Source organism: Nicotiana tabacum, chromosome 21 (assembly GCF_000715075.1).
Source record: "Nicotiana tabacum cultivar K326 chromosome 21, ASM71507v2, whole genome shotgun sequence".
NCBI lineage: Eukaryota > Viridiplantae > Streptophyta > Magnoliopsida > Solanales > Solanaceae > Nicotiana > Nicotiana tabacum.
In genome coordinates, this window is record NC_134100.1 from 6,286,443 (window position 1) to 6,305,300 (window position 18,858).

Consider the following 18,858-nt stretch of genomic DNA (forward strand, 5'->3'; position numbering starts at 1 on the left):
AAAAGAAAAAGAAAAATGAGTGAGTCTTATTAGTGAAAACCCTCACTGGCACTGTAAGACAACGGTAAACAGAGATGAATAAATGAGAGAGACTTGTTGGTGAAAATCCCTCGGGGCCCCATTAGTCGAAAGTGAGTCGTGAAGCTAATGCAAAGGATTGGCACGGATAGACCCGACTTCAAAGATCATAAGAATGGTAGAAGGGAAGATTAGATTAGTTTGACAAATCAGGCCGTTGAGTCCAAAATGCATGTCATGATCATTAAGGCTATTTATTGGAAAAAAGAAAAAAAAATTCTTCCCTCTGTCCTAACGACAGGGGCATTTCTTTTTAATACTTGTTTCTTTGCATATTGTGTCCTCCACTCTAAGTCAGTCCTCATCAAAATAAGCAAGAAAAGATTTCAAAACTGCTACCAGCTTTTCAGTTGCATAAAGTAAATTTGGCCAGCACACTCAGTTGTTACTGTCAACATGACTTGAGGATTCATGCACATGCCTCCCCAAAAGACCCCTGTCAGCCTACTCGGCACAAGCAAAGATAACTGGTGATTCTCTCTGACAGAAAAATTGCTCAAAAGCAGGAAGTCATTCAAGATATTGGAAAAGGTCACCTAAGAAAAGATCTCCAGTTGGGATAAGGCTGATTGAGCCACAAATACAAATAGTACTGGGTGTGAAATAATTAGGGTTGATGCAGAGCAAAAGTCTCTTGAAACCGACTCAAGATGATTGAGCAGAAGTCAAGCTGCCCAAGACTCAAGGCCACAAACCGACAACCATTTTCAAAACTGATAAATATTTTTTTTGTGTGTGAAACAGGAACAAAGCAGTGCAAGGAAAGTGGTTCAAAAAAAACAAAAAAAAAAGAAGAAAAACAAAGAAGAGGAGAGCCGACAAAGGGAAGTTTCTCAAATCTCTGCCTTTATTTGCCTTGCTATTATGCATAAAATCTTACCATTGATCTTCACATTTTTCCTCCTAGGATAAAAAATCCTAGTCTGATGGATTTTCCTCCCAATAGAAATCTTAGTCTGATGAATTTTCTCCTAAGGTAAAACCTAGTCTGATAAACTTTCTCCTAGGATAGAAATCTTAGTCTGATGAATTTTCTCCTAAGGTAAAACCTAGTCTGATAAACTTTCTCCTAGGATAGAAATCTTAGTCTGATGAATTTTCTCCTAAGGTAAAACCTAGTCTGATGAACTTTCTCCTAGGATAGATGTCTTAGTCTGATGAATTTTTCTCCTAAGATAGAAAACCTAGTCTGATGAATTTTCTCCTAGGATAAACGTCTTAGTCGGATGAATCTTTCTCCTAAGATACCAAAAGCGAAAAAAAACCTAGTCTGATGAATTTTCTCCTAGGATAAATGTCTTAGTCTGATGAATCTTTCTCCTAAGATAGAAAACCTAGCCTGACAAATTTTCTCCTAGGATAATAATTTAAAAAAAAAAGAAGGGGGAAGTCTGAATTTGAAAAAAAAAAAGAGGGGTCAATTTTTAGTTATCAATGTCTAGTTTTCTTGAAATCAGGGGCCCCACCTGGAGAATAGGGTCAGTTTTTACTTTAGTCAAGCTTAGTTTATAGTTTTCCTAGTCTATTCTTTAGTTTACTCTCATCATTGCATCAATAGTACAAGTGGTTTATAATTTTGCTAACAACTCACAAATCTTCCTAGTACAAACTGGGGCAAAAAAAATTTCTTTTGTTTTGTTGTAATCAGGCGCCCACCTGGAGAACAAGGGAAGACAACTCAAGTTTTTAGGGAAAGCAGTGTCGAAGGAAGACAACTCGAGTTTCAAGGGAAAGCAGTTTCGAAGGAAGACAGTTCAAGTTTCAAGGGAAAATGGTTCAAGGTGCAAGGGAAAACAATGTCAAGTAACTAGAGAAGACGGTTTTAGTTCAACAATCATGCGCACACCTGGGAAAAAAGGGGAATTCAATTCAGAATGCAATTCAGGTCAGCAACAAAAGAAGCTCGCATCAAGAATGCGAGTCAGCAATCCTAAATAATCAACAGAAGTTAGTCACTATCCAGAATAAAAAGAAAAACAAAACAAAAAGAAAGACAACAAGTGAATCCAAATGTAGTAGTTAATGAAAGATGTGAGCTGCTCAAGACAGGGCTGAGGTCACAAGCTCTACATGTCCCGTCTTGGTTTGAAAAGCTGAAGAAGATTGAACCAACACCTGCGGCTAACAAGCATAAAGATTCAGATCTGGGTCCGCATGAAGAACCAACCAAGACTCAAGATCAAGCTTTAGAAGACTCATAGATAGGAATCTTGTAACTCGTAGCTGATAGGCTTAGTTAGTCTTTCTTATTTTTTATTTTGATGTAATAATGGGACCGCGGACCGGAACCTCAGTGAAACGGCACGTCGCTCGGCTCTCCACCTCGACACTCTCCATCATCTCACTCACCTCTGAACTACACGTGGCCTGATTCCTTTATAGCCAAGGATATGTAGGCAGCTCAGATATGAGGGCTCGGTCAAATTCCCCTCTCTCTCTCTCTCTCTCTCTCTTAGTTTTAGTCTCTCCAAATAAGGGTCGGGACAAAAAACATGTCTAGTCATTCTTTGTCTGAAAATACTTTGTCTTTCCAGTCAAAGAGGGGCAGCTGTAGACATGTGATTTTTGACCCTCCCAAAGATTTTTCATATTTAGCACGTAAATATTTAATTTAGGCCCAATATAGCTATTTCAACTCATTTTTACTCTTTATTTTATTTTCTTACAAAAAAATAAAAATTACAAATTTTTTTTTATACTGTACCTTTCATAAGTAAAAAAAATAGTACCTTATTTTTATCTTTATATAATCTTGAAAAATACAAAAAAATATGTAATGGTTTCATGTTTTAATATAGTTTAGTTTAATTAATTATAATTTATTTTTGCATCATGTAGTATAGTTATCTTATATTAAGGAAATTTAGCTATGGTTTTAAATAGAGAATTTTTCACAAAGCACCATCTTTTAGTCCTAATTATCAATTAATAGAAACCCTTTGCTATATTACGTCCTATAGATATCTTTTATGTGATTATATAATGTATTTAATGTATTTAAGGTAGTGTATTTAATAATACAACAAAATTAGCGGCGTACAAAAAGGAAATCCAGCTAATCCTGATATGTATTTACTTGTATTCAAACGTATGTAGCGGTAAATACGTAACGTATCTGCGCAATATCTGGGTCGACGAAGATGTTAAAAACGGAAAGAAATCAAATCAATTCTGATTTCCCTAATTTTACTCAACAAACTTAAAAGTTATCCCATCAATCTGTATTCTTCTCAAAGTCAGAAATACAGAAACGTGAAAGAATCGAAGAAACAGAGCAGCTTGCTTCTATATTATGCGATTTTCTTCTCCTCCTTATCGATTGCGACAAATTATATATAGAAGAAGGTATAACTCTTCTATATATATGGCAAGCTTGACAGTTTTGTTGCGTCATTCTGGAAAGTGGAACGATGAGGGCAGTTATATCGACTTTTCCATTGAGGGAATACTGATTAAGGAGTATGCTTCCTTTAATGATCTAGTTGGTTCAATTTCTAATCAACTGGGTATAGATTTGAGCACAAATACCATTAAAATACCATACAATGTTGAAGGCAATCGCACGCTAATGGAAATACACAATGATATGGGTTACAGAGTGTATGTAAAATTGAAAAAAGAGAACAGAGAATTTGGGATGTATCCTCTGTGCATTACAACTATGGAAAAAAGCTTATCTCCGAAGATGGTTTAAATCAAGGCGACATTGTGCAGATAGACGAAGCAGTTCAAATGTACGATTCCGATACAAATTATACACTAGCTATAGAACTTGCCAATTCAGGATAAGCGATTGGAGTGTTCGAACTCCACAAGGATTTGATAATTTCAAAAACTAATCAAAAGGAGGTTATGGCTGGACAAGTGTATAAGGATAAAGCTACATTGAAAGAGGTGATGAAGAATTATGCTATAGCTTAAAGATTTCAATTCCGTGTTGATCGGTCTAATGCTGTCAGGTTTGATGTTTGTTTAACTTTGTTGTATTTAGTTGTAGTTGTGTGTTTCCTCCAGATGATGAACACCTTTGAAAATATATATTTGTTTAGTGTTCTTAATAATATGTATTCAGGTGTATTTTACTATTGAAAAAATACAACAGTGGCTATGATTATTTTCATATTATGTCTATAATGTTACTAAGTGTTTGATTATTCATACAAATGTATTTATTGTATTTAATCACATCTAACAATATTGGAATTCGTTAGTATACAAAATTACATATACACAGATATCAATTTGGTACTTTATGAATAGGAAGTATACATGTCAGATTCGTTAAGTTGTCTGATGTATGAACTTTTCTTTCCAGCTATGCATTAATATGTATTTCAGAAGATTGTGATTGGAGGTTTAAGGCTTCAAGCATTAACAAATCGAAATTATTCAAGGTGAGAGAATTCAATGACAACCATACATGTCCGCTGAAGGATAAAGTGTACGAGCAGCGGCAAGCTAGTAGCAGCCTTATAAGTGGTATTATAAGGACAAAGCTTACAAACCATAAGAGGAAATACACTCCGAGGGACATTATTGATGACGTGAAATCAGATCTAGGTGTTGATGTTAGCTACATGTTGGCGTGGAGGGCTAAAGAAAAGGCAATGAATTTTCTTAGAGGTGAACCGGCTGATTCATACAAAAAATTACCAGGATACTTATATACAATGGATAAGACATATCCAGGTTCTCACATAAGAATGGAAAAATCGTCAAAGAATGAATTCATGTACGTGTATATATCATTGTATGCATTTATAAGGGGGTTTGATCATTGTAGACCAATTGTTGTAGTGGACGGAAGTCATCTAAAATCCTACTACACCGGGACATTCGTTTCTGCAAGCACGTTGGATGGGGCAGGTGAGTACCTCAATAATAATACAATTTGTTATTATTTAAAGCATTGGAAAACATGTATTTAAAACAATTATATTCAATTGTATTAAACAGGTCATATATTGCCACTAGCATACGGTGTTATTGATTCAGAGAACGATGCTGCTTGGACGTGGTTCTTTGAGCAATTTAAGATAGCTTACGGTGTAAGGGAAAACATGTGCATTGTTTCGGATAGAAATGAGAGCATCATTAAATCTGTATCGAGAGTATATCCGGATTTACCGCATTGTGCTTGCATATGACATCTATGGAATAACGTATACAAGAAATTCAAAAAGAGTCATGCCAAGTTGAGTGAGATATACTTCTCGATGGCAAAAGCATACACACAAACTGAATTTGATAGTCTGATGGAGAAGGTTGAGAAGGTAGATATTAGGGTAAAAGAATACTTAGAGTTAGCTGGTTACGAAAAGTGGGCTAGGTTGTATGCACCTGTTAACAGGGGATGGACAATGACGTCAAATATCGCTGAGTCAATCAATGCAGCACTAGTTTCAGCAAGAGAATTGCCAATATATGACTTCCTTGAAGAAGTTAGGAAGATGTTTGGTCGTTGGAATTGTAGTAACCGTAAAGAAGCTACTCAGACATACAAGACGCTTGGGAAAAAAATACCAGGAAATGTTGGAGTTGAATGAGACCATGTGTACCCGTATGACTGTAAGTTAATTTTTTATGGCATTGTTGTATACAACTGAATATATTTTTTTAGGCAGAACTACTGGTATGCATTTTTATGAATATTTGCTTGAACTAGTAAATAATATAGATGAATACAGGTAAATACATGTTATTATTAAGACTGTATGCACGTGATAATGATTACAATGGAATTCATGTGATTGATACAGTTTAAATTGATTGGAAATACCTGAATACATCTGCTAAAAAAAGGTTGAATACAAATGCATACAAATGCAGACTGTAGAGTAATACAGTTGAATACAGTTGCATACAGTTGCTGGAATCAGCTGAATTTAACTGAAATTGGATGAAGTTGCAATTTTTGAAGTTGATAGTAACCATTTAACTCAGTAGTATATATTTGTTAATTCATGTAAATGTGTTCAAAACTTATATTTCTGTTTTTAAATGTAGGTGGTACCCTCAACTGAATACTCACATACTGTTAACGATGGTGGGAGGAATTACACAGTCTGTCTGCTCGAGAGAAAATGTGTTTGTGGGAGATTCCAAATTGATGAATTGCCATGCCCACATGTCTGGGCTGTATTGAAGAGCAAGTTTTTAATGCCTGAAGAATATTGCTCTAGCTATTACAAGCCAAGTACAATTGTAATGATATACGATGTGCCAGTGTACCCGCTACCGGACAAAAATGACTGGAATATACCATAGCATGTTGCAGAGGAGGTTGTACTGCCACCCAAATAGAAAAGACCTCCTGGAAGGCCAAAGAAGAAGCGCGACAAAAATTTAAGTGAATTGATGTTGCCGAAAAATCAACATTCATGTAGCATATGTGGGCAGGGAGGACATAACAAGCGAACTTGTAGGAATGCTCCACGTAATAAATAGTTGTATTCTGACATGTATTGGTGACTCGACAATTTCTCAACACTTATTATGACATTATCAGCTATAATGAATTCTTTTTTCGAAGTAATATATTGTGGAATGACTTTCGTTAATATTTTTTGAATTTATTTAGTTGAAGTATTTTTATATATATAAATATATATGATTTGGTTGTGAGAGTATCTTAGTATAGTTGAATACAACTATATCAATTCCTTAATACAGGTGAATACAACATGTTGAACATAGTTGAATATAGGTTAATAATACAGTTTAATTCAATTGACTTTGGAGGAATACAATGTAATACAGTTGAATACAGATCTGGACAGCTGGTTGAAACAGTTGAATTTAACTGACATTGGATGAATATAGGTAATTCAATTGTTCAATACATTTGAATACAACATGTTTAATAATGTTGACTATAGGTTAATACTACAGTTCAATTAAATTGACTATAGCTGAATACATATGAAATCAGAGAAAAATACAGCTACAGTTGAATAATACAACTAAATACAAGTTAATCAATATAACTTGTATTGTTTCTAGTCAATTCAAAGTTACATCTGAATGGATGCAGCTGAATATACTTGCATACCAACTGTAGACAACTGATAAATACACTTTAATACAACTGAACTGAACTGAATAATATAGATTAATACAGTAAGCTAAACAGAATAATACAACTAAATACAACTGCTTAATACTGCAAGATAAAGCTGATCTTATGCAGCTGAATACAATTCAAAAATTGGCATTAACAAAAATCATTCAGCATACATAAAGTTTCAGAAATTGTAACTAACATGTGCGTTAACTAAAACCTGTTCAAGCAAACTTAACCAAATTTCAGCATGTAAGTAAATAGCATCTACGACCAAAACCACTACAATCAGTATCATTGTTCAAGCTAAACTCAAAAAAAAAACTAAAGCTATTCTAAAACTATCTGCATCTTTGCCTCCGACTCAGAGATTTACCTTTCAATCTTTGAAGGTGCTTCACTCTCGTTTATTGCATCAGCATCTATCTTGCGCATAGCATAGTCCCATAACAGAGCACCATATCTTTGACGGAGAAGAGTGGCATCAAATGGTGTTTTTTGTGTAATCTCTCCAATAGTGCTCAGAAACTCCGTGAAGGCTGCAACATGCACTCCACAATCCCTAAACAATAATTGATTGAAATAGAATATAAAATAATTAATCCATATACAGTGTATAAAACATATAAGAATGATGATTGGATACTTACATGCTGCCCGCTTTCTGTTGAGGCAGATTTGGAACGAAGATAACTTCAAAAGGTTCGTTATGATCCTTGTTTGTGTATGCGAGATAAGCATACCAGTCAATGCCTTGACTATCTCTGTAAAAGTCACTAATTGACAGATACAGAGGTAGTAGCTTAGCTAGCTTTACAATCTCAGAGACTACGTATGCATCATGACCGGAAGACGTGTACGAGTCGTACACTTTGATACATCTATCTTTGAAAGTCACAACAACCAACACCCAATGAAGTTTTTCCTTCAAGTTCACTGGTATCAAGACATTATCCACTGTATGCCAGGGTACATTAGCATGTAATCTGTAGCCCCTAATATACTCACATACAACGTCTTCTTGTTTTGCTACATTAGCATTACTATCTGTATCTTCATACCTGTCATATATTTCATCTATTCTTGTCTTGAATATACAATCAACAGTAGTAAACGTGAAGTCCCTATGCTGATTGTACTTGCCCATCTTTCGCAAATAGTAGAATATGACATCCATATGCTATAAACAAAAGAGGTTGGTAGATAGTGTGAGTTTATTTGCTTGAACTAAGAAATAATATATATGAATACCTCAATACAGATGCTAAAAAAAGTTAAATACAAATGAATACAGAAAATAGAGGAATACACTGTAATACAGGTGAATACAACTGTATTCAGCTTATGGACTACAGTTGAATTCAACTGACATTGAATGAATACAACTAATTCAATTCCTTAATATAGGTGAATACAACATGTAGAATAAAGTTGAATATAGGTTAATAACACAGTTCAATTTAACTGACTTTGGTGGAATACACTGTAATACAGTTGAATACAGATCTGGACAGCTGGTTGAAACAGTTGAATTTAACTGCCATTGGATGAATACAGGTAATTCAATTGTTCAATACAGTTGAATACAACAGTTTCAATAAAGTTAACTATAGGTTAATAATACAGTTCAATTCAATTGACTATAGCTGAATACATAGGAAATCAGAGAAAAATACAGCTGAATAATACAACTAAATACAAGTTAATAAAACAGCATGTTATTATTTAAAGATAAGATTATCATTTTTGGGAAAGACTCACATTGTCATCCCATAACTTCCCGTAAATGGATAGAAGGTAAAACCAGTTTTTGGAATCAACTTGATCAACTCCAAAATCCAATGGAATGTGAAGTATAGACTTGTTTTTCTTGTAATGGTCGTCGAGATTACCTCTACAAGTATGATATAAAACTCATTATGTACATACCTTAAAAAAATGAAAACATAATACAATGAACGGGGGAAAACTCACTTCTGATCATGTCTTGCTAGAAGACCTTCACGAACCCACTTGTCATATTCTTGAATGAGTAACATAGGATGTGGACCCGTTATTGGATCTTCCTCAAACGGGTGTCTTTTTTCAAAGATGGGTGTCAACTTTACAGAGGAACATGCTGTAAATTGAATTTGTGTTTATGGACTACTATAAATGATTCAATCACGATGAATGCTGAATATTACGTTTGTAAAATCTCTTACCTCCTGAGTCGAAGTTAGACTGATAAGGCGAAGAGTTCCATCTACTTGGTCGCCTATTTCGTTGAAGTTGCACTGGTGTGGCTTCATCTTTTTTTGCACTTGCGTGAACAACTATTCTAGTTTCTGGAATTTGACTGGGTAGAAACTTGTCGTCCAATTCAAATTGAGAAACATAGAATTCTTTAGATACATCCTCTTGGTTTGTGGTAGATGGTATGATGGACGGTACCTCTGAAATAGTTTTCTGGTAGTTGTATGTATCATTGTTAGCATGGTAACTTAATGTTAGAAAAAAGATTAAATACATATAAGTAGCTAGTATACATTACAGAAAATGCAGATTAACCAAGCAGAATACATGTAAATACAGTTGAAATAAAAATAAATACGGCAGTTTAAAGTGATATTACAGATTAAGTGTAACACAGTTATGAATACATTTAAAAAAATATGCTCAATATGTTAAGATTTAAAAGTCAGAATACATATATATAGAGCTGAATAACAGTTAAATACATCAGTAAAATGGCTAGATTAAAACATATATGAATACAGCTAAATACATATGTTCAATATGATAACTGCTTTTATACCTCATTATTATCTCCGACATCTGTGTCAATGCCACCATCATGTCTCACTATGGGTTCAGTTTGCTGATTTTGTTGAAGTTGGTCTGAAAGCATCTTGAAGTTATCATTGATCAATGTCCTTAGAGACTTGAACTCTCCAACAACCTTAACAGTACAAAATAGTTAGAAAAATACTAAAACACATAGCTATCAAACTTTATTGATTAATCGGTGGGTAAATACTCATGTATTCTTTGAATGATTTTAGGTCTTTCCTCAAAGAAGATACTTCCTCATTTTGGCCTTCTGGGAGCTGATGGTCATGCACAAGTTTATGTCCAATGTCAGAAACACAAACAGGAGGGACTTTGGGCTGATATTCTGATTCTTTTGTAGAAATCTTGGGTTGTTCCTTGACCTTCTTATGTGGCGGTGATGAAGATGGACCAACACTTTCAACATGTTTCTTCTTAGATTGAAGATTGGGTGTAGGAGAAAAGTCATCTATATCCTGTCCCGATTTGTCTGAATGCGCAGGAGTAGGTATTTTCTCAATATCGGCGCACACTTGAGGAATCTGAAAAACAGCAAGCTCTATATCTAGAGGAGTGATGTCCTTGAACACAATCTGTGAACAAAAATAAGTTATGACTTACAAAAAACATATTAATGCATAACTGTATAATGCTATATTCAGGTGTATTTAACTCTGTTGTATTTAGAATGTATTAAAATGTATTAATATGTATGCAAGTATTCATGTATATAAGCTTATGAATCCAATGAATACAACAGTAGGCTTCCCCTCTAACTGAATGCAAATGTATGCAAATTATAGATGTATTTGTGTTCAATTATCTTCAGAATATTAATAACATTTGTATATTACCATGTTTCCGGTGTCTTTGAACATGCCGTTCATCAGATAAGAAAATGTTGGCTGATTTCCGGTGGTTCTCCAATTGAGTATTCTGGGGACCACGTCACAGACTCGGACTGCAATTTTGGAATCAACATAAGAACAACACTCATAAAACCACACATGCATAGCTAGGGGCATCCCAGCTATCCTGTAATACTTCTTCAAAGCATCCATCTTCTTGCTAATCGAGTTTATCAACAGCTCAAATGCTTTAATACCCCAATGATATTCAGAATAGCGCCCACTCTCTACTAAGTCAAAATCTAGCCTCGGTATAGTTGCACTATTCTTCTCAGATGAAAATATAAAGGTGTGGATGAAATACAACAAAGATATCTTCAAAGCATCCTCATCATTATCGGGGCCCCATGCCTTGTCATTGAAGCATTGTCTCAAGTGTTTCTTCTTTACAATATTAGCACTTCCAAAATAAGTCGTAATAAGCCAGTTAGGAGGAGTTTCACTAAACTCAAAATCTTCATCTTTACCTACACATTTGAGGCCAGTCACAAGCGCAAACACCCTTAATGTGAAATGTAATTCAGTACCATTGACGTATACTGCAAATACATTGTTTGGAGTGCCGTTTAACTGTCGAGCCATGAAGCATCTGAAGAGTTGATGTTGAACATCAAATCGCTTCATTTGAAGAAATGAGCCAAAGCATGTATTGCCGAATTGTTGGAACTGATCGGGAGTAAGCTTATCTTTTAGCTAGGATACTATATCAGTGTTAGTGTAACTACTAATATGGGGTGCTAATTTTGGCTGGTGTTTCACAAACAAATCAATTCCCTGCAATGAACATTGAAAGATACATGTTAATACAGATGAATACATTGCAAAAATACATATTAAGATTTTTTGGAATACATGTAAGACATGATACAGTGACAAAGCCAAATGCATGTTAGACAACTACAAACACTTATAGAAGACTAGATACAGTGACAAGGCTAAATATATGCTAACATACTTTGTAACATACAGATATAATACAAAATACAACTGAATACATATGAATGCATATGAATACATTTGAGGTCAAACTGGACAATTGAATTATCGCAAATATACATTAGCAAACGCTAAATACACATGAATACATATGAATACAGGTAAGATTACATTAAAAATGAACTGTTGGAAACAACCAAATACATATGAATACATAAACATACTGTAGAAAAAACGGAATACACTATACAAAAAGGTACAAAAATACAAGAAGATAGATATGAATACAACAGAATACATGTAACAAATACCAATTACCTTTTGGTTTCTTGAATCTTTCATAGGTTTTTTCCTCTTTGAGCCAACTTGATTTTTGGTTTCTTTTGAAGCTTCATCAACTTGGACTTCTTTCAACTTGTCATTGTGTAATTTACTTCTTCTTTCATCAACTTTGGATGCTGATAAACCTGCAAAATCTTTCTCCGCTTGAGTCAATTGCAACGAGAAAGAGGGCCCATCAAAATAGAGAATTTTGGTGGGTATACCTCTGGGTAGTCTGTTGAGTGGCGTTGCATCCGACATTAGAGAGAAAACTCAAAGAATCCTGGTGATTAACAATACAAATGGAAGATATATCAGAAAATTGTGTAAATTCGCTAAAAAAAACTTATAGAAACAAACTAATGAAAAAGCAATTTCGAAGTAGTTGAATTACCTACGGGGAGAAGATTTCCAAAATACAACTGTGAAGCTTGCGAAAAAGAATGGCGTGTGGGGCAATAATGGCGGAGGAGGGTTTTTGAAGTGTATGGAACGTGTGTTTGTGGGAGAAGAGGGAAAAGTGTATTGAAGAAGAGAGAGAAAAGCTGATGAGAGGAGATATACGCTAATTAGGTGAGAGAAAATAAAAAAAAATGAGATAGAAAAATATTTTGTAGCATATATTAAGCCTTAATTTTAGGATGGAACTAAATTTAAATTTTTTGCTATAAACTAAAAAGGGTATTTATAGAATGTAATATTTTAAAAGGGTATTTATAGAATATAAATAGGGTACTAACCTATTCTATAGGTGGTAAAATTTCCTTTTTTATAATATATGATATAGTGTACAATATTAAATAAGTGAAACAAAAAAAGACATGCTCCAACCCAATTACCCTTAGCCCATTCTTCACAACCCATTAGCCCATTTAAGTGCAAGATTTAATCCTAACCATCTATTTCCTTCTAATCCAATGGTCATCATCCCTTCCCACTTCTATATAAAATACCAATTATAGAAACCTTACCCTAAAAAAAATTTCAATGAGTAGACCTAGAAGAGACTAAAAAAGATCAGCAGTCGTGGCTTCTTCTCTTCTTCGAAAAATCCCTTATTTTCTCCTTCCGCCTGTGCACATACATAAAACACGCACATACACAGTTTTCTCATGATAGTTGTTGAATTACAAGCTGTTAGTGAGTAAAAAAGCTAATCTCCGTTCGTGTGGTGCACCTTGCGAAAGAAGCTATTGCAAATTTCAAATTAAACCAATTTGATTCCCTGAAAAGGTTTGTGTGTTTTATTTACTAACTAATTGATATCATAACATTTTCTTCCTTTTTCTAATCCCGTCTATGTGGTATTGTCTTTTCTTTATTTTTTTTTCGTTTTTTGTATATTAGATTTCAACTGTTCTACTAATTTGGATAGTTATAGTGTACTTAACGCTATGTGAATTTGCTATTGGTTATAGCCTATAAGATTTCTATTGTCATTATTTGTTAATTCGATTTGATTTGCTACACCTAGATTTAGATGCCCAAAATAAATTGAGGTATGCGTTCGTGCAACTTCGGTCAAATTTTCTTACTAATAACAAAGCGTTATTAATTGTGGACACGTTCGCGTGACAGGATTTTTGACACGCCAAACAAATGGGTACACGTATGCGTGACCTGTTTCAAGATAATTTCCTAATTAAAAGCGGCTAATGCACAAAGGATCTAAAATTGAGTAATTAAACAATTTGATTAAGCCAAGTATGATCAAAGCGGCCGGGCTAGAACCACAGAACCCGGGAATGCCTAACACCTTCTCCCGGGTTAACAGAATTTCTTACCCGGATTTCTGTGTTCGCAGACCGATAATAGAGTCAACTTCCTCGATTCGGGATTTTAAACCGGTGACTTGGGATACCATAAATTATCCCAAGTGGCGACTCTGAATCTTTAAACAAATCCCGTTTCGATTGTCCTTTAATTGGAAAAACTCCCTTATATTTATACCCTTTACGGGGTGTAGGTAAAAAGGAGGTGTGACAAATTTTATACATTAAGACTTCTGACATGATTATAATAATATATATTCGATAAATAAAACTATTTTTAAAATCTTAAATAAGTAAATATTAGGAAAATTAACACATAAAATATGTATAGTTGTGAAACAATTTAATAAAATATAATTTAAACAACCAAGAAAATATTTTCGTTTGAAAGGGAAAATAAAGGATCACAATTGATCTTGCGCGCTAAAATTTTCCTTGTACAATATAGGCACAAAATATTTACATGAAAATTATACAATATTTTTTGTCCTTGGTTGAAAAGAAACTTTATTTTTTATATTCTCTTTTTTTTCTTAATGTAATTTTATCCTTATTTAGTTAATTTCGAACTTCTAAATATTAGGTAATATTTAAAATTTTACTTGATTTTAAAGTCCTAACTATTAGGAAAGTAACTTAAATTACATATTTGTCAAATGTGAAACTTATTTTTAAAAGTTAAAAAAGACGAACTACGTTTCAGTAAGGGCATTCGTATTTTTATACTGATTTCCGACATTCATTACCCTTTTTTTATTCTTTTTTTTATTTCTTGTAAAAGATAAAATAATCATCACAAGGTATGCTGTTAATCAACAATTAAACCTTTCATTGAAAAAGCTAAACTTTTCTGCCTTATCAGCCTCAGTAGCATGATTCATTCGATCATTTTATAATAATTAACTCAATGATCATGTGTCTTTTGAGTCCTTTGATATTTGTCACTTTAAACCTTCTTCTTTTTCCTAATTGTCTTTGTAAGTTAATTTTCTGATTTTATTTCTCCCTCAATTAAAATATCCACAAACGTACTACTTTTAGTTTAATTGGTGGTTTTCTTTTGTTAAGTGTAAGAATATATTTCATGTTAAAAATAATATATTTTTATATTGAATTCTGCGTTCCGAGGCCTTAAAAATCTCTTTTAGCATCACCTCGATTTCCGTGAGCAGTCTGGACGCGTAGCCGGAAAGCTTATATGTGAAAATCTGTGAAAAATGATAAATTTTGACTATAAAATAAATTAATTTGACTTCGGTCAACATTTTGGGTAAACGGACTCGGACCCATGATTTGACGGTCCCGGGGGGTCCGTAAGAAAATATGGGACTTGGGCGTATACCTGGAATCGAAATCCCGAGGTCCCAAGCCCGAGAAATAAATTTTTAAAGAAAATTATTTTCTGAAATTGTTTAAAGGATTTGGAATTGAATTTTTGATTAGAACATGTTGGTATCGGGCCCGTATGTTAGTTCCGGCGCCCGGTACAGGTCTTATATGTAATTTAAGATAATTTTGTGAAGTTTGGTAAGAAACTGAATCCGTTTGACGTGATCAGACCTTAAATGCAAATTTGATGTTTAAAGAAGTTTTGAAAAATTTCATTGATCTTGAGGTTTAATTCGATGTTCATGATGATATTTTGGTGATTTGAGTACACGAATAAGTCCGTGGGATGTTCTTAAGGTTGTGTGTATGCTTGTTTTGGAGTTCCGAGGGCTCGGGTGAGTTTCGGGTAGGTTCCAGGATGTCTTAGGCCTAAAACATAGCTGTTGCAGGCTCAGGGAAATGGAAGACCTCTGAACAAACTAGTGTGGCCCACACAAAATAGAGTGCTGCCGTGGAGGGGCATGTGCGGCCGCACTAGATTCTGTGCGATCCGCGGTGAAGAACATCTCACTGGTCCGACTTCGGAAGCCTATATCTTTTGATCTACAAGGAATTTTGAGATGCTTCAAAAACAAAACTTGTAGCCCTTCGTGTCTAGTTTAGAGAAAATTATGGCCAAATTACTAAAGAATGTCAGTGCAGTCCACAGGAAGGGCTGTGCGACCGCAATTGATTTTGTGCGGTCCGCACAGGGGGTCTGAGAGGGGGATATTTAGACGAGATTTTTAGTTATTTTTCATTTTTCAAAACCCCAAAAACATAAGAGTCGATTTTTCAAACAACCTTTCTTCTCCAAAACGTTGGTAAGTGATTTCTAACTCATTTTCTTCCCTCCTGAACATCTTTTAACATGATTTGAACTCAAAATCAATGATTTTCATGGGGGAAATTGGGTGTTTTGGGTAGAACCTAGGTTTTTCAAAAATTGGGGATTTGGACCTCGATTTGAGGTCTGATTTCAAAACAAATTATACATTTGAGTTTGTGGGGAAATGGGTAATTGGGTTTTGGTTCGAACCTCGGGTTTTGACCATGTGGGCCCGGGGCGATTTTTGACTTTTTGGGCAAAACTTTGGAAAACTCATTTTTATGCATTCAAATTGATTCATTTGGCGTTTATTGATGTAATTAAGTAACCTGTGACTAGATACGAGCGAATTGGTAGTGGGATCAATGGGTAAAGCTATAATTAAATCGTGAATTGTTCGTGGCATCAAAGTAAGTGTTTGGTCTAACCTTAGCTTGAGGGATTAGGAGTTGAGTCCTATTTGCTATGTGGTAAGTATTGAGTACGATGTATAGGCATGGTGACGAGTATCTATACGTTAGTGTCTAGCATGACCGTGAGTCATTATATTGTGATTATCATGACTTCGTTGTATCTTTCATACTTTGGTGATGGTTTTTATTTGTTGTATAAAGGTTGTGGGAAGAATTGTGACCTATGGACATTGAGGAGTGTTGGCTCAAGTTGTATAACGAATGGTGAAAGTATAAGTGACAATTGAACTTTTAGAGCATTGGCTCGAGTTATGAAATGAGTTGTGAAGGTATAAGTGATAATTGAACCTCTAGAGCATTTGTCCGAGTTGTAAAGTGAATTATGAAGTAAAAAAATGAGAAAGAGAAGAGATCATTATGTTGTCACCCTTGCCGGGATATTGTTGATATAATTGTTATCTCCCTTGCCGGGATGTTGATGTTATTGACGTTGTTCCCTTACCGGGATTGAATTGTTGACTTGTTTCTTCCTTGCCGGGATTCTTATTGCAATTTCCTTTATTTCCTTGCCCTATTGTTTGTGATTGTTGTTTGGGTGAGGAAGAGAGTTAAAGCACAAAGGGTGATGTCATGCATTGTTTGTTTTGTGAGGAAAGAGTGTAAAGCACGAAGGGTGATGTTGTGCCGCACGGTGTAAAATTCTGTGCCTATTATATTGATTTCATGGTGAGGAAAGAGTGTAAAGTACGAAGGGTGATGCTGTATCGTACGATGTACCATTTCGTGCCTATTGTATTGATTCTTATGGTGAGGGCTAGAGCAAAAGTACGAAGGGTGATGCCATGCATTTGTCCTTGATTTCCCTGATTCTTGCTGATAATTGAGTTATGTTGTCCTTTACGTTTATTTACTGATTTTCTATTGTTGCTTGATTTTATTTCGAGATTATAGATTCCCTTACCCTATTTTCCTTGTGATTGTTGTTTGGGTGAGGAAGAGCGTAAAGCACGAAGGGTGATGCCGTGTATTATTTTGGTGAGAGAGTATTAAAGCACGAAAAGTGATGTCGTGTATTGTTTTAGTGAGAGAGAGTAAAAGCACGAAGGGTGATGTCGTGCACTTGTCTTTGATTTCCTAATTTTTATTGATAACTGTGTTACGGTTTCTATACTCTAAATTGATGGTTTCCTGTTGATACTTGTTTTACCCCGCATTATGATTTCCCCTTCCTATTTTCAATTGAACTGTGGTGATCCTCATATTTATTTGTTGCTTTTCTGTTACTACTCGATGTTTCCCTGTAGCATGTTTTCCCCCTAGCATGTTTCCCCTGCACAATTTTAATTGCAATTATCTGCTTCTATTTCCGCTGTTTATGATATAACTACACATGTTTATTTGGTAGTCTGGTCCTAGCCTCGTCACTACTTCGCCGAGGTTAGGCTAGACACTTACTAGCACATGGGGTCGGTTGTGCTGATACTACACTCTGCACTCTTTTGTGCAGACCCCAGTGTTGCAGACTTTGGACCGCAATGGGATTGCTGATTCTTGCTCATCAGGCGACCCGAGGTAGTCCTGCAGGTGTCCGCAGGCCTTGGCGTCTCCTTCTATCTACTATTCTTGATTCTTTCATGTATTTCCAGATACAATATTGTATTTATTTCTTTCAGACCTTTACTTGTAGTATTCTTAGACCGTCTATGAAACTGTGACACCAGTTTTGGGTAGTCGAGACTCAAATAGTTGTATTGGATTCATGTTCAGCTAGCTTATTGTTTTTTCTTCCGCTTATGTTAAAATTCCGCTGTTTAAATGTTATTACTTCGAAATTGTTAATGAATATAAAATGGGTAAAAAGGTAAATTGTTCACGTAATTGGCTTGCCTAGCTCACAATAGTTGGCGCCATCACGACTCCTGAGGGTGGAAAATCTGGGTCTATATATATATATATATATATATATATATATATATATATATATATTATGTCGTTAGTTTAATGTAGTTATTTTCAAAATAGTTACGCAGTTATGTTAGATATGCAAAAGGTAGCTTAATTCCAATTTAACTTTTTTACTATTTATGCATGAGGTTTGAAGGTTATACCACAGGCATTTTCTCTTTCTAGTTATACTAGTATTTGTATCCATACGATGTGTGGATAAAATTGTGATCTTGCTAAACTTTATAAATTAAAAAAATTATATGAATAACTATTGGCAGAAACTCAAATATTAAATAATTTCACATATGATCGGTGATACAAATAAATAAAAATATTATATGGCTTAAAAATAAATAATATTATATTAAATAATAATTAATAAAAATATATTTAGTAATATCTTAATTTAAATTTC

At 34.5% G+C, this 18,858-nt stretch overlaps 3 protein-coding genes across 3 annotated transcripts; 2 read left to right on the forward strand and 1 right to left on the reverse strand.

Moving 5' to 3' along the window:
- Positions 1 to 3,442: 3,442 nt before the first annotated feature.
- LOC142175116 (uncharacterized) lies at positions 3,443 to 5,225 on the forward strand. Its single transcript, XM_075241688.1, has 3 exons — positions 3,443 to 3,678; positions 4,394 to 4,944; positions 5,035 to 5,225. The coding sequence occupies exons 1-3, from the start codon at positions 3,443 to 3,445 to the stop codon at positions 5,223 to 5,225; spliced, it is 978 nt and encodes a 325-aa protein (XP_075097789.1).
- Positions 5,226 to 5,294: 69 nt separating this feature from the next.
- On the forward strand, positions 5,295 to 6,345 carry LOC107812577 (uncharacterized). Its single transcript, XM_075241689.1, has 2 exons — positions 5,295 to 5,609; positions 6,085 to 6,345. Exons 1-2 carry the CDS (start codon positions 5,295 to 5,297, stop codon positions 6,343 to 6,345), a joined length of 576 nt encoding a protein of 191 aa, XP_075097790.1.
- A 1,006-nt stretch (positions 6,346 to 7,351) lies between these two features.
- On the reverse strand, positions 7,352 to 11,439 carry LOC107822312 (uncharacterized). Its single transcript, XM_075241690.1, has 9 exons — positions 10,804 to 11,439; positions 10,204 to 10,542; positions 9,936 to 10,079; positions 9,343 to 9,586; positions 9,113 to 9,257; positions 8,900 to 9,032; positions 7,789 to 8,318; positions 7,515 to 7,700; positions 7,352 to 7,358 (listed from the first exon to the last, which is right to left on the reverse strand). The coding sequence occupies exons 1-9, from the start codon at positions 11,437 to 11,439 to the stop codon at positions 7,352 to 7,354; spliced, it is 2,364 nt and encodes a 787-aa protein (XP_075097791.1).
- Positions 11,440 to 18,858: the final 7,419 nt, after the last annotated feature.